This window comes from Polistes dominula, unplaced genomic scaffold (genome assembly GCF_049000335.1).
Source record: "Polistes dominula isolate Pdom_NZ unplaced genomic scaffold, Pdom_raw_medaka contig_82, whole genome shotgun sequence".
Lineage (NCBI taxonomy): Eukaryota > Metazoa > Arthropoda > Insecta > Hymenoptera > Vespidae > Polistes > Polistes dominula.
This window is the reverse complement of record NW_028301046.1, coordinates 5,242,195-5,258,580: the sequence shown is the minus strand read 5'-3', so window position 1 is coordinate 5,258,580 and position 16,386 is coordinate 5,242,195. Positions and strand designations below refer to the sequence as shown.

Sequence of the window (16,386 nt, the reverse complement as noted above, 5' to 3'; positions counted from 1 at the left end):
ATTTTCTTCTGTAGCTCTTTCGATCGTGGATAAACTCGGGTAATTACGTTTTAAATCTCTTCTTTTTTTTATGTTTGCTCTATTAAGAATTCTTTGACGCAATTACTCAGGAAAATAAGAAACGAGCGTTGAAACGAGATAACGTTTGTTTCGAAATTCGAATAAATTCATTACACACAATTAATACATTTTTAGCTGATTAATTTTGTCCATTTTGTGTATCAGATTTGTCGTTAATTTGAATTTAAATTCACATACTATTTTACAAATCGAATAAGCGTCAGTTTAAATCGTACTATCGAACGTTTATCTTCCCTCGAAAATTCAACGACCGCAAACAGCCTATTGGTAAAACGAATAAAATCTATTCGTTGAGGGAAAAACTATGCTCTCTCTCTCTCTCTCTCTCTTTTGGTAATTCGTCCTCGACAATTTATTACCACAATGGGGAATTACGGAAATGAAAAATGTGTCCCATGCGCGCGAGAGAACAAAACCAACTGCAACAAAGACGACTATGACGACGACTATGACAACGACTACGACGACGAATTTACTCTCTACGACTCGATGATAAAAACGAAGTTCTGAAACGTTGAATGAAATTAATAAAATGGGAGAATTGTAATTTCGCTAAAAGCCGACAATGAGATGAGAAGATAAAAAGGACATAATCGAGATGTAATACGAATGTATATGTTCGTAACAAGTTTTAGAATCGAGTAGAGGTCTACGATAATTACCAAATTTTAGTTTAAAAATTTTCTCAAACCCTATTGTAGGAGTTATGAAGTTCTTGATATTTAATTAAATATTTTATTCTTCTGTGACAAAAAATTGTTAACGTCGAAATTGTAAGATATAGATTAATTTTTATTTAACTTGGAACGATCACAGATATTATTTTTTAATTGCAAATAGAAATAGAAGAGAATTATAAAAATTTATGATGTGTTTAGAATAAAAAAGGTATGAAAAAGCAATTGCTAGACATGTATACGTATATTCGTGAAAAATTTGATCGTCAAAATTCTATAACCTACTAATATTCTTTAACTTTTAACGATGTCATATTAGTTAGATATTTCTTTCTCTTTTTTTCGCTGCAAATAGAAATCTAAAAAGAAAACGGTAGGAATTGCAATGTATTGAGAATAAAAGGATTGAAAACAACTGCTCGAGACGTAGTTGACGCGAGAGAATGGCAAACGCGAAGAGTCTTTCAGTCGAGTGCTTTCGTTTCGTACAAATTGACTTGTACTTTTCGTCTTTTTCTTTGGAGACGTTGGACCACTTCGATGTCGAAATGGAGAAGCGGATCTTCTCTTCTCGTTCGGGAGAAACAACCTCGAAAAGAAAAAAAAAGAAAGAAAAAAAGGGAAGAAGAAGGAAAATGGGCGAAAGTAAAGAAAAGGACTAGAGAGTTTTCTGTCTACTACAGACGCAAACCCTTCTTTAGACGATTTTTTCTTTATTTTTGTTTTTTTTTGTTTTCTCTTTTTGGTTCTTTCTCGCGTTAAAAGAATGTGATCGACCGATCCTGCGTAAACCATCTGCTTCATACAAAAGTTACACGCACGGATACGTGGTAGTCTTTTCGTATGAAATGAAAATGATTTCCGGTTTATCTCTAACTACCCCCCCCCCGCCGTGTATCATCAATTGAAACAAGAATTCGATAAATGGAATTTAAACACACATTGACAAATTTTCGTCAATACGCAAATGCCCGTACTATGTTTCGTAAGTGGGTAGGTGAAAGCAATGTGCGAGAAACAAGTAGACATTATCGAGTACGCTTAATTGATACCGAAATGAATCGTATGTCTATATAGTATCGTAGACAGAGATGATAGTGTGGGTAATGACAGAAAATATATATATATATAGAACAGGATGCGAAACATCGAACCCATACGGTAATTAGTTATTCTCATTTCACGAACAGAACGGTAAAATTAATCGGAAATGGAAATATTCTCACCCCTTTCGTTCCTCTCTCTTTTCTTCCTTCCTTCTTTCGTGTTCAAAATTTGTCGAGTTTTTGACAAAAATCGACCGGACTTCTATTACTAACTTCGCTCAGGTGTAAGATACTCTTCTTCCCCCAACAAATCTTCTTTTGCATCATTCGAACAAGGTATATACAAAAGTTCTACTTTACTACAATCTAGAGAAACAATACAGACAATCTAGAGAAAGGCTTTATTATTAACTAACTCCATTCGAATGACAAGAGTAAGGGAAGTTTATAGGATGCCGAAAGATTTCGGACTTACTTTCTTTAGCCTTCTCTCTTTGGTTTCTTTCCGGTTTTTTGATTCGTAAAATAAAACAAAAAAATAAAAAAATACCCCAAAAAATGGAGAAAGAACAAAAGTAAAGGAAAGAAAGGAAAGAAAGTAGTAGTTTAGTTTTTCTCTTTCGTTTTCCCCCAACAGCAGACAAGATTAACTTGCTTTCAGACACCATCAAATATTTATCGACCGAGTCGACGAAGAACCGACCACCCGCTAGTAGAAGCAAAAGCAGAAGCAGAAGCAGCACCACCAAGCATCACCAACAACACCATCAAAACCAACTACTACCAACATGAAACTCTCCTCGTCATCGTCGAGAGACTTTGTTTTTGCAAGCAAGCAAGCACCCCGGTTACCGTTCTCCTTGGTGCTTTTTCAACGTTCGAATCATGCGAAGGGATGAGAAGTCCAAGGGAAAACTCTGAAGGAAAGGCGGGATATCGCTGCAGGCTTCGGTGGTTTGTAACTTGGAATGATGCATGGGTGGCTATTGGAAGAATGCAAATTGAAAACCAATATCCCTTAGTACCCACCCCTTTTCTCCTTCTCACCCCACTCTTAGTACCTACCTACCCTTTCACCAAGACCACCATCGCCTAGAGAGACAAGCTAGGTCTCTTTCTTACTCTCTCACTCTCCTTCATTCTCTCTCTCTCTCTTTTTCTTTACAAGGGGAAAGAAGAAGTTTTGAGACAGAAGAACTCGATATCTTTTCTCTACCTTAGGTAAGACGAAAAGGAATCTCTTACTATTCTACCATCCTAACTCTTTCTCTTGATCCTTTTTTCTTTTTTTCTTTTTTTTTACTCTCTTTTCCTATTTTCCACAACTTCCTTCTCTTCTTTTTCTCGACAAACTCCATATTCCGTCTTCTATTCAACGTCGCTATCTCTTTCGCTGACGTTAGTTCGATGATCAAACTTTTCTATCTATTGCGTATCATATATCTTTACATTTTTATATGTATTCGTGTGTACGTACAGTGGACGCGAAACACAATCCTTCTCAATGCGATTAAATTTCGTTCTGTAAATAAAGTAATCGTAGTAAAGTACATCAAAAGAAAGGAACATGTATAAAATTAATGATCTTTTAATTATTTCTATATTTTGAAATGATATAAAATAGATTTGGGTCTGCTTCTTGAATTATGATTTTCTAATGTCAAAAAAAAAAATGAGAAAACAACTTTTGCTAAGTTATATTTCAAGAAATGGTACGAAATCTCTTCTAATGATGGCGAGCGCTGTCGTTTGAGAGGGAAATTAGATCGAGTAATTTCCGGAAACTCAAGTGGTAATCCAAATGTGTCTAACGAATGGTGATATCAAAAGGATGAAACACACACACACACACACACATAGGTTTGTAGACACAGACATCCATAAACACTTGGAGTCGTTTAAACGTCAATATAAATAGCATTCGGACTGGTTTGATTATACCCAGACAGTTTAAAAGGATTAAAGTATATTATGTTTAGTCTGTGGTTCCGAGAGAAAACGGCTAATGGTCCAGTGAATTTCCAGATTCTGCTTTAAATTATCCTGAAAATCTTGATTCCATGCGATAAGTGAGAAACCTGCACGAATTGTTCTATATTTTAAACTCTTGCAACAACCACGAGATTTATTCGTTAGTTTCCTGAGAAATAAGAATTTGTACTTTAGAACATAAATGGAAAGTAACATGACATAATTTAACAATATGTTGGTATGTCGATGAAAAACTTTCAATTAAATTCTTAAAAATTTCTGCCAAACAAACAAAAAATATCGATTTTCGATTAATGTCACGATGAAAAAAAAAGAGAAAAAAAGAAAAATAAAATCAATTTTAAAGCACAATACATGACATATATATTTTAATTAAATTTACATCACATCCGCTTAATATTGATTTTCGTAAAAAAAAGCCCAAAAAATACGGAAAGAACTTACCGATTTAGCAGAAAACTTTTTATGTAACAAGTATTATTTGTGACAGAGAGAGGGTGGTGGTGGTGGTGGTGGTGGTGGTGGTGGTGGTAGAGGATAGAGGAGACTGGGAAAGGGTAGATAACAGTTTGGGCAGAGTTGCACATAAACGTTAGAGTCGAGCATACGCGAGCATGTGTGGGCACCCACGAAAGGGGTAATTAATCTAAGCCTATCAAACAGGCGGCAAGCAGCAGGTTCGTTGGCAGAAGTGACAAATTGCCTGGACGTGCTGGCGTCCGGTGGTAGAGTGCAGTCGCAGCACAACTTGGTGCAGTCGCTTGGCAGATGCAGTTGCCGGTTACTATTGCTTTCATCCTACTGGTTGGGTTATACCATCAGGACTACCTAACCTTCCCCCTCCCCCCTCCTCATCGAACATCCGTATTTTTGCAACTTCAATCCGCGAACGGAACTTTCGTTCGAAACCAAAAGAATCTTTTATTTTTCAATTGGATTCATTTTTAACTGCGTATTCCTTTTTAGAACGGAAAAGTTAGATGCGTGCAACGATACGATAACATTCTCTGACCTCTCCCCCATCCCCTATAAGTGTATAAAAATAATAAATGAAATTATAATTATTCCAGTATTCAACCTTATTAAACAAAACAATAAAAATGATAACTCATACCTGGTGTTTAGTTTAAAATCAAATAATTTAAATATAGAAAATATTTGAAAAGAAACGTTATTATTCGTTCGTTTAGTTTCTTTATATTTTCCTTTGGTGATTTTTTGTTTAAAAAAAGGGAAGGGATGGAAAAAAAGTTGTAATTTTGTCGTATCGTAATACGTCGTCTTTAAGAACGTCAGCCTGTATATAAGTCCCACTAAAGTACACGCGCGGCACTATGTCCTATATAAATTCTAAGAAAATACCTGTTATATATAGTAAAGCTTTATACTATATATACAAGTGGAGAAAGAAAAAAAAAAGAAGCTAGACGACGCGCCGAGAGAGCCGATAAAAAACTTTGTTTATACACACGGCCTTCATTGACCTACATTTATTCGCAAACTCGACACATTGGCCCATAAAATTTTTTTTCGGAAAATACTTCGTGCTCGAGGATGTCGTAAGAAATTGAATTTCTTTCTTTATGTTCCCCTTAATGTTTTTCAATGATCATCAACACGCATGCAAGCATGCACACACAGATATATACACACATATTTACTTTGTTCGTTCTCTTTATTGTTGTAGATTCAAGTATTATTAAAAAGAAAAAAAAAGCAATAGATTAATTTTTGTTAGGAAATATTATTTCACCGAGAGATCTCGTAAAAAATATAAAGAACGAAATTATTTTAAATGGTTGCAATTTGTCTAGTATGCGATTAAATGTCGAAAATACGATGGTCAGATCTACTTTAGACAATTTTTCATTAGGATTAACTCGAATAACATAAGATTACCAACGTAATATTTCAAAACTTTACAAATTTCTTTTACGTTTCTCAATGAAACGATTTAAAATCTAATTTTTCTTTTTGTTTTCTCGTATAAATTCCTTTGTAAATTATCCCAAGCGAAAGAATTAATATAAAGTTGATATGTCTTGAATCTCTATGTTTTAAGATAAAAATGAAATATATTTAATAAATTCTGAAAATTACGAAAAAAAAATCGTCGTACCTAATATATGTACAAAACGAATACCTAAACCACATAGCTGGTATATTGATATAAAAAAAAAAAAAGAAAAAAAAATTTAAAAGAAAGAAAATATAGAAAACGGCATGATGGGAAGCAGATGCGTTTAAGCGTGGCCATTACGATTCATCGGAGATTGCTCGAAGCGAAAGCACTCGAAAAGGGCAATCGTTTGACAGAGCGTGTAATCTCCGAATCGAATATTTTTCCTCGCTTGTGCTAAGCTTTTGCATAAAACAGATGACTTTTAATTGAAGTCACAAACGAAAACAAAACAAAAAAATACACCCACATACATATATACATATTCTTTATATATAAAGAAAAATCAGTATAGGACGTGTATTCGTGAATTGGATTATATCTCATACGAGGTAAAATATTTTATTTATTTAAATAAAAAAGAACGTAGCGCACTGTTACGATATCGGAGAATCGAAGATATATTTACAGATATTTACTTAATAACTAGCGAACGATAAAACTCAATGTAATATTCGAAACTCGTTGACGTAAGAGAATTATAAAATAAAAATTTAAATATGACGAAAAATAAATAACATTTATTTGTGTGCATTTATATAACATTATTATGATTGTAACGAGACAAAAAAAGAAAAAAGAAATAAGGAAATATGTAATGATTTATCGATTTGATCGTTAAATAAATCTTACTTCTTGATAAAAGAGTAAAATAAAACTCGGTCTACTTCAATATTCTATCATTCCTTAAACATTCTATATTATTATCTCGGAATAGTCGTATTTATATATACATATATATATCTTGCATACATACATATATATCTATATATATATATATATATATAAAAAAGCTTATTCATTCGTCGTTCGATTCATGCATTGTATCGAGAAATGTAATAAGCAGGATCTCTATAAAATACGTTTGAAGAATCGTCAATCTATCGTTTCGAATGGATCGTAAACAGAATATCTCACGTTTTATCATCGACTACTCGGCGTAAAACGAGCGACGAAGCGTTCGTTCATTCGTTCATTCGTTCGTTCATTTCCAACGATTCTGTTTGTCCTCCCGCTCGTCTGATACGATCAAAGACCATTTCGAGCGTAAAAGTCAGAAAACTAAAGAGTTAGAATGATAGAACGGTACGATTTATAGGCGTGACTCGCCGATTCCTGTTCGAGAAAGAGAAAGAGAAAGAAAGAGAGAGAGAGAGATAGTGAGAGAGAACCATTCTCATCGTGCCGATAAATATGCGAACTTTTCTTTTAACGCGTAACGCGCGAAAGCTTTCGAACAATACTCGACCAACAACAACACTGGAGAAAAGATAACGACCGATGTAGAAAAAAAAGAATAAAAAAAGCCAACCTTCTTTCCAAAAGGGACATTCGTCATGGGAATTTTTTCGTGCGAACATTTTTTACTCAATGAATGATCCGTCCTTTCTAAGATTTCTTTTATATTATTATTATTAATATTATTATTTATCATTATTTTTTTGCTTTCGTTATATTTATGATACTTCTAAATAAAGTCGACAGTTATTTATTCTCTTGAAATTATTGTTAGAATATTTCATTTACCTAATCTTACTTATATATAAGTAATTATTATTTATTGTCAGCCAAATGATGGTAATTATTTTATTTTTTTATAAAATAGAACAATGCTTTTTTATGTTTAGAATTATTTGTATCGACAATTAAATATTAAATACTTCAAATAAAAACCTTTTATATTCTAAAAAAAAAAAGAAAAAAACTATTGTTACAGAAAACAATAAAAACTATAACTTTATTTTTTTCTTTGTAAATCTAAAATCCAGGATTCTAACATAGAATTCCAATAAAGGGTTTGTTGGATACGCGAAATGAAATTTTTATTGTTAGATATATTCAAGGGTCGTAATATTCGATCATATTTCTAAGAGATATTTCATAAGACATAATTTTCGCATTGATATCTCTCCTTAAAGATCTCACGAGTATTGTTTGTGGGAGATAAAGAAAGAAAGAAAGTAAGAAAGAGAATAAAAAGAAAAAAAAACAGAAAATAATGTAAATAATGGATATGCAAAGTTAACCGAGATATCACAGAGAAAGCCTACACCTACCCACACACACACACACAAAGAGTAACCGTGGTGGAAAAGATGGTAATAATATCTTCGTCCCGAATCGAGGCTTAAAAAGTCGAATACGAATGCTTCTCCCATGGATAGATAGAAGTAGGAAGGAAAAGGACGAAATAGGGGTTGAAGAAGGTAAGGGTAGGTGGTGTCGCGAGGCAACCGATGATATCATTGGAGTGCGACACTGGAATAGAAAGCAAGCGCTTGCTTCCGGCTTGGCTCGAGCCATTTCGACTAGAGATTATGCAAATCCAAGAGAGCTCCCCCGTGAGCATGGTCGACACCAGGAAGAACGCAACAACGAAGATAGCTTTGTAGAGTTTCTATAGTGTGCTGCTGGTGCTCTACCACCATTGCTTTTGCTTTTGCTTTTGCTTCTGCTTCTGCTTCTGCTTCTGCTTTTGCTACTAACGCGTTCACTTGATATCTTTCCTTGATCTCATAGACAACTTCGAAGGATACTTTGGTCCTGAATTATCCGATAATCCATTTACACGATATATGTATGCTATTTCATTTAATTATTTCAAATTAACATATTTGTTTATTATAAATGTTATATATCGTAATTAATTATTCGATTTTATTTTGTTTTTCGTTAGGATTTAAAAATTTTAAGAAAAAAATACAATATAACTTAAGTGTACGCTATTTATTGTACCGAGTGATACTTATGTTGGATATATTTACTTATTGATACAAAAATGAAATAAGATAGAACAAAATGTGTTTTATAAATTCATATGAAAGTTTTAAATGACTATATAAAGGAGGTTAGTTCTTCAGTGAGTTGAGTTATATCTGATAATGATTCTAGTATATGACCGATCATAGAGAAATTTGAAGGATCGATAAACCTGAACCCAGGTTCGATACAGTACTGGTTAACGAACTATCGCACGACTACTACTAATTGCAACGGGTTGTTCTGTAGCAACAACAATGTTTCAAGCGCGGTCGTGGCCGACGTTTTCACGTGAGTTTCACGTACACCTAGATGCACGTGCACACACGTCATTTCGATGCCTCTGTATAGTACATTTCCGGAACGTAGAACCAACCAATATATGACGTGCTTTCGGACTCGATTTATCACTTAACCGTAGTAGCATCGAGACTCCGCGTAACTGCGACAAGGCTAGTTATTCGTAATTACTCGCGTCATGGAGAACCAGCTCGTTTCTCAAAGTAGATAGATGAACGAACGGACGTCGAGTCGTTCATTAAACTCCTCTTCAACTCCCTTTCCTAGACGTTAGAGAGAGCTTATTCCATATTATACTAAAGTTCAATATTCAACAGTATTTCCGACATAAGATTAAACAAGAAAGATTAACAAATAGGATCATTCTTTTTTTTACCAATGTTTTCTTCATTTTTATTTTTTAATGTAACGCACTGGAACGATATTGACGCGGCATCTCTTTTTTTATTACGTTATTTTTCAAGTTTCAACCAAAAAAATTGAAAAATTATAGATACGCGTGAAATAGAAAAAGCTGCTTTATATTTCATTTAAATGATATTTGAATATAATTTTCTTTCATAAAAAGAGATTGATTTTATAAGTGAGTTTTCCAGCATCTGTTTATTTTTCTAAGATGATTCATTTTAATAACTAGAGGTAACCATTCGAAATATTTCGTTTTTACAATAAACAATTATATTAATATCGATATTCATTTAAAAACATTTCAGTGTTTAACAGTGCGTACAAATTTTGGACGATAACATAAAGTTAGTTATATTTTTCGGTGAATATATATGCTTATAACAAATTTCTATTGCATAATTTATTATCGACCAAATTCATCCTTGAGTATTCTAAAGCAATTTACCGTTAAATTTATTTTATTTTCATTCAAATTATTATTAATTTTCTGTCAAAATACGTGTAAAGGTAAAATATGAAACACGTTTGATCGTAATAAATTCATTTCTCTTGGTTAAAATAAAGTTTAACTTTTCTGAATAAAATTTCAACTTACATTAGTTAAAATATTTATAATTTGTCATTTATGAATAATTTTTCGATTTTTTCACATAATATTGGAAAAAAAACCCTTTGCAAAACTTTTATAAAATCAACAACCTATTGACGTACGTAAAATCAATTAGATTTCATTTAATCGTATTTGAATGCACAAGCATCATCGACAAATTTATAAAACCAGATGTGTTTCATATTACAAAATAATCTTAAAGAAAAATTAAAAATATATAAAAATGATTCGTCAAATGAAATTAATCGTTCCTTTTTTTTGTTCCAGTTTGAAAGTTTAGAAGATTTAATAGTATAGAAGAATCTTAAAAGAACAGTTTCGAAAATGGAGCGTTAAACGGTTGCGATCATCGAGAGAAGATAGATCCTATTACCGAGTTTGCATATGGCACACGATCGAGAGAAGAGGGTAGTTTCTCCATCCATCTTCCCGATCGTCTTTACCGCAACCTCCCTTGCCACGTACTCACGCTACACCCCTTGGGTCCTCTCACCCTTTCATATTCTCTCTCTCTCTCTCTCTCTCTCTCACTCTCTCTCAATCGATGGCACAGTATGCGCAGCACATTGTAATCTATGAGCTTGGTAGCACCGAGCCAGCCGCTGGCAACGATGATATCAAATGCAGTGATCGAACCTCTGCTCGTGCCATAACCCCCAAGCCGTTTCCTAACGACAGTTGCCACGAAATCATCACCCACATCATCCACTAGAAGTTCCTATACATTTTCCATACAATCAAATAAAGTTTAAATAATTTTACGAAATTAATAAACACTTTGTTATAAAATATTCGATGATTTATATTAGTTTTTTTTATAAACGATTGAAAGATATTTTGAAAAATAAGAAAATCTATAAAATTATACAATCTTTTTTAAATATTATTAATAAATATTATTAATAAAATAGCAGTAGATGAAAATATCAGGACGGGTTCTATCGATCATCGTTTCTTATCTTCTCCCTCAACTCGTAACCCTTTGGTTTTATATATCATCCATCATCGTAACATTACACTTTCGTTTCCCATTTTCATGGTTAGTTGAAAAATTCTGACACCTATGTCAGTGAAATATACTTTGACTTTCACGATCGTTCTAATTAATAATAATAATAATTTTAATATATAAAAGGTATATATTTAATATTTATAATTCTTATTACTCGTAAAGTAATTAAAATATATTATTTGTTACGAATCAAAATTTGTAATATACATTATTGTTTGACATAAAAAAACTTGTGATTCGAGTTATCGTCTATCAAAGACTCCACCTTTCCTATTACTTTAGAAGATGGAAGAAGCTTATCTTCTTCTATGCTAGAGCTTATCGGGTTCCAACCATTTCCTTTCTTTTTCCATATCTTCACGAAACCAAAGGCGTTTTGTTTCGACCCAGCCACAGGAAATAGTTCTCCTCGCTAGTCCAATTTTAGGAAAGGTGGTACAATCTGTCGGCTTATCCAAACCAACTCGTCTGGCATCATAAAGGAAACATTCGACATTATGGTTATACTACAATACTGTTATCATTGAACGAATTTTTTCTACCTTATTTACCCTACGGGGATATTATACTAAACGCGAAATAATCATTTTTATTAACGGTCGTAATAATGGGAAGTATGTAAATGTAAAATGTTCCATTAAAGAAAAAAAAATCTATGAGGGAGGAGACAAAAAATAACATAAATAATGTAAGTAAACATTCAATATATTATAGTAATTTTTCATACTTTTTTTAATGGATAACAGGTTCGCATATATTTTAACGATAATAAGAAATCTAAACACGTCGTAAGTAACAGTAACTTAAATAAACATCTGATATTTTAATATTCATTTTTAAATGGATAACCATTTGTATATATATTTTAACAATAATAAGAAATCTCTAAACACGTCAATTTTGATTTGTATCGGTAAAAAGGTAATAATAATATTTACCCCATCGACAAATATTACGTAAAAATCTTTCATCGAATTCTTTGCCACCCTGCTTTCGCATTTCTTCTTTTCCTTTTTTTCCACCCCATCTTCTACTTCTTCTTCTTCCTTTTTTTTGTCGGCTTTCTTATTCTCGTCTTTCTTCTCTCACAATCCTTTTCCATCCGGATGCCTCCGAATCCAAAAGAAGTCTCGCATCTGTCGATTTCCGCTAGCGCGATACGAGCTACGCTTAAATAACCGGTGAGCCTCCTGGCATTCGCTTTCCTACGAAAGAAGAGAATTTCTTCCTTCTCGTTTTATTTCCTTCTAAGGGAGAGAAAAAAATAAGAAGAAAAAAAAATCTTATTTCTTTCTCTTTCTCTTCGCGTCTTCCCTATACTTCAAAGACGGAACCCTTTACGATCGGAGTGTAAAAACTGGAAAGCGAAAAAAGGATAAAACAAAAAAAAACTAATTTGATCAAAGATACATTATGATAAAATCATTCGAAAAATCTCCCGTAGAAAATAAATAATTATACTTTATCTGTAAGATAGGAAATCTTTATATGACGTATTTCAACTATATCGAATAAATAATAATAATAATAATATTATAATATTTAATAAAATAGAGATTTAACGTATGCAAGATTAAATGGAATGCTATAAAAAATGGTTTCAATGCTATACGAATTTACAACAGAAATGAACTATTTTCGCATATCGTTTCTAACTAAAAATACTTTCTCTATTAATGTATATTCCTATATGTTCATAATAATATTTTAATTGATTCCACATAACGTACAGTAAGATACACACACATATGTATTTTGACTCATTTATACCCCGTGACTCATTCTATTACTCATTTCATAAAGTGATCTTGAAAATGTCTAAAGATAATTAATCTCTTGCAAATCTATAATACACGTATTTCATTTCTTTTTTTCTATCCTACATTCGAACTACAATAATTGAATTTTACTTATACGTAAAATGAATATTAAATTTTTTATTAAAAGAAATATAAACGAATTTATTGGATTTTAATTCCCGAAGAGAATTTGTATTTTATTAAAAAAAAAGATTGTCATTTTACTGGAATATATTTGAAACGTATAAAACCGATTTCTTCAATATTGACATTTATCGTTCGATGACGTAGTTCGATAACCGGCCAAGTAACACGTGAAAATAGTCAAACTTTATTTGTTGAACGGTAATATTCGAGGGACTGCTAACAAATCCAACGAAAATACCGCTTGGTTCTATATTAATCGAGTTGTGCGGTGCCCTACAATCGCAGTCATGCTTGTTCTTCCATTACGTTAAACGCATCACGGCAAAATCTCCTACGAGGCATGTTACACGGCTACAAACGTAATCGTATTGGTGTTACCTATCCGTTCGTTTTAATTTGTAACGATCTCACGTCAATGATTGCGAAACTCACTCGAATCTCCTTCAACTAAAATATACTCGCTATATTTCCACTCGACTTCACTTTCCACTAATATATAACAACAACATCTGATTGTACATATTTATAAAAGACTATATATACGACGCTTACTTCCCGATTTTTTAATTCGGCTTGTCGTCATTTGTTTTTTTGTTTTCATCATATTTTATTTAAAATGTAAAAAAAAATTTGTTAGATTGATAATTTCTTCTTTTCTTTCCCTTCTTATTTGGTTTTTTTTCTTTTTTTGATTTCTCTTGACGAATAACAAACTAAATATTATATTAGATGTATCGTAAACAAACTAAAAAAGAAAAAAAATATAATATATTATTGAAATGAACAGTATAGGATACAGATAATCAAAAATGTGCTCACCTTTTTTTATTGAAAGGATAATTATCTCTTATGAGTAGCTTCATTGAAATATCTTTTCTTTTCCTTTATTTGATTATAGCCATGGAAATATTAGCTCAGGTACGTAGTGCAATTAATTCTACAATGTAACGTACTTGACGGCAGATAAAAGCTGTTATATCTTGTGTATAGAATGAAAATATTGACGAAACTGTGATTAATTAGGTACACGGTACGCATGGGACGTTGTTAACGTTGGCCAAAAACGATTACTCATAGGGAAATAATCGTTATCGTTATTACAATACAAGAAGAGCTTATTTTAACTCATGGTAAAAAAGTTTTCCTTCGAGATACAAATTTATATCGTGGTGGTACGATCAGAAATTATTCTTTGTTGCGAGAAAGAGCATGATCATTTTTAAATGAAAAAGAGATCAAGTAAAAGATGGTAGATTTACGCGAAAAAAAAGAGATAAAAATATGAAGCTTCAATTATATACCTTAGGATAAAACCTTTGATAAAGAAAGATTCTAATTTTGTAGACCGAAAATGTAGCTTCTCCGCAAAATTATCCTTTAGTTCTTCTCTACGATTACAAGTTAGGGAGAAAAGGGAAGCGCTGAATTTACGGTAATTTCGACGTTAAGAATCACAAAGAAAAAGAGGGGCATGAAAGTTCTTCATCGCAGAAGGATAGTAGAGACCTTCTATTCTTCTGTGGCTGTTACTTTTAATTAGACCGACTGGTCTATCTTACAGTGGTTAGTACGCACAACACCGACTTAGCAGCAATTTTTACTCATTAAACGAGAAAAAGATCCCATGGGAGATTTCTCTTTCCCCTTCCCTATATTGCAGACAAAAATCTCTAGCTAGTGTCGAGATATTCCAAACCCTTTTATATTTCTTCTAACTTTTTTTTTTGTAATTTTATTCGTTGAAAAGAAATAGCGTTCGATGTATATCATTTGAGATATTTTTGTTGGCAACAATTTATGCTTGATTTTGATTTCATTTTCAATTTGAGATACCATCAAATTCGTACAAAAATCGAAATACAGAAGAAAAAAAAAATGTGAAAGAAAAACTCACCCTTCGACTGTTGCCATCTTTCGGATTCAGATCCGAGGCGACTGTTCCAAAAATCGTCGGCTGTAATAAAAGATAATAATTCAACTTTAATAAAACTTTTATCAATCGAAAAGTTCAATAATCTTAAAACACATTTATGTGTATAAGAATTTTTGTAAATATTATATTAAAAACAAAAATATTGATTTTTTTTTAATTGATGCGCGAATGCTTATACATATATGTTTATTATTTGTATGTACTTGGAAGTATAGAGTAATTAATATTGAAGGTGTAAGATAAGAATGCAGTAGTCGTTGCAACATGGAATTATACTGTAAAAATAATCACTCAAGTAGCTTTTAGGAGAAGGGAGGGAGGATGCCCGCTTTGTTTTATTTCTGCCCGTGTAATTTCGTGAATCGTTATACTGCACGGCAACTGGGCATAGAGTACAATTAAATTTACCGGTTTGCATTTCGTGTATTTATCCCACATACATGTTAACTTATACTCTTGAACGCACATGCACACATATATTCGTATGTATTCGTACTTACGTTTATACGAGTGGAAATATTACGTCTTATCCGTTGCACTTTATTGTTTCGTTCGATTTAATCGACCAAGCCGATATAATTTCACGGATAACGTGCGACGAGCTTAAAGTTACATATGAAATGTCGTTTCGTGACAAATTCTACGCCAACGTATAATAATAATTTGTACCTTCTACCTACTATATATGACGTTTCAATGTGTACGATAAACGTATGAATAAACGACATATGGTATATCTTCGAACTCAACGAAGGAAAAACCATCGCAATTTTCTTCGTCCATCGTCATTATAGTACGCTCGCGATGTTTCTCGAGAGACTTACTTTACTTGACTGACTTACCCGACCGTCATTTTTCTTCAAGTAGAAAAATTATTAGGTTGAAACAAAAGTTCATGCGCTTATTATGTTGAAACTTTACTTTGAAACTGCATAATGGATTGTTTTTGTAAAATTTACTTTGGAAATATTCATTTTAAAAACGCACGATCTTTTGATTCACCCTAATATTTCCCGTACAAACTTTTCGCGCACTTTCTGAAAAAAACGTAAGCCATAAAATCAGAAATAATTCCTATTATTTAATATATGATATTTTTTGATAGTCATAATTTTTCATTAATATAGTCAGGTTATTTTGCGTAAAACTTTACGGTTAATTACAGTTCGGTCAATATTTATTGTCAGTTTTATGTAAAATCGTTCTTCTGGCATTTGCATTAATTATTTTTTTGATACCAATATTCTCAAGCTATATTATATTGAATAAAAATTAAACGAGAAAAAGCGAGATAAACATGATACCTGGACGAATAAAAACGTGGGGGTTACATATCAAAATTATTATTAAATATTATATGTACGTATTGGTAATATTATAATTATAATTAAAATTAATATCATTATTATTATTATTGTTATTATTATCATTATGATAACAGA

General features: G+C 32.2%; 1 protein-coding gene across 1 annotated transcript in view; it reads right to left on the bottom strand.

Moving 5' to 3' along the window:
- The window catches only part of LOC107074580 (uncharacterized), a 384,592-nt gene that overhangs the window by 195,548 nt on the left and 172,658 nt on the right, over positions 1–16,386 (bottom strand). The window contains exon 4 of the mRNA XM_015336134.2: positions 14,906–14,965. Coding sequence (XP_015191620.2) covers positions 14,906–14,965 — 60 coding nt within the window. The remainder of the gene's footprint in view (positions 1–14,905; positions 14,966–16,386) is intronic.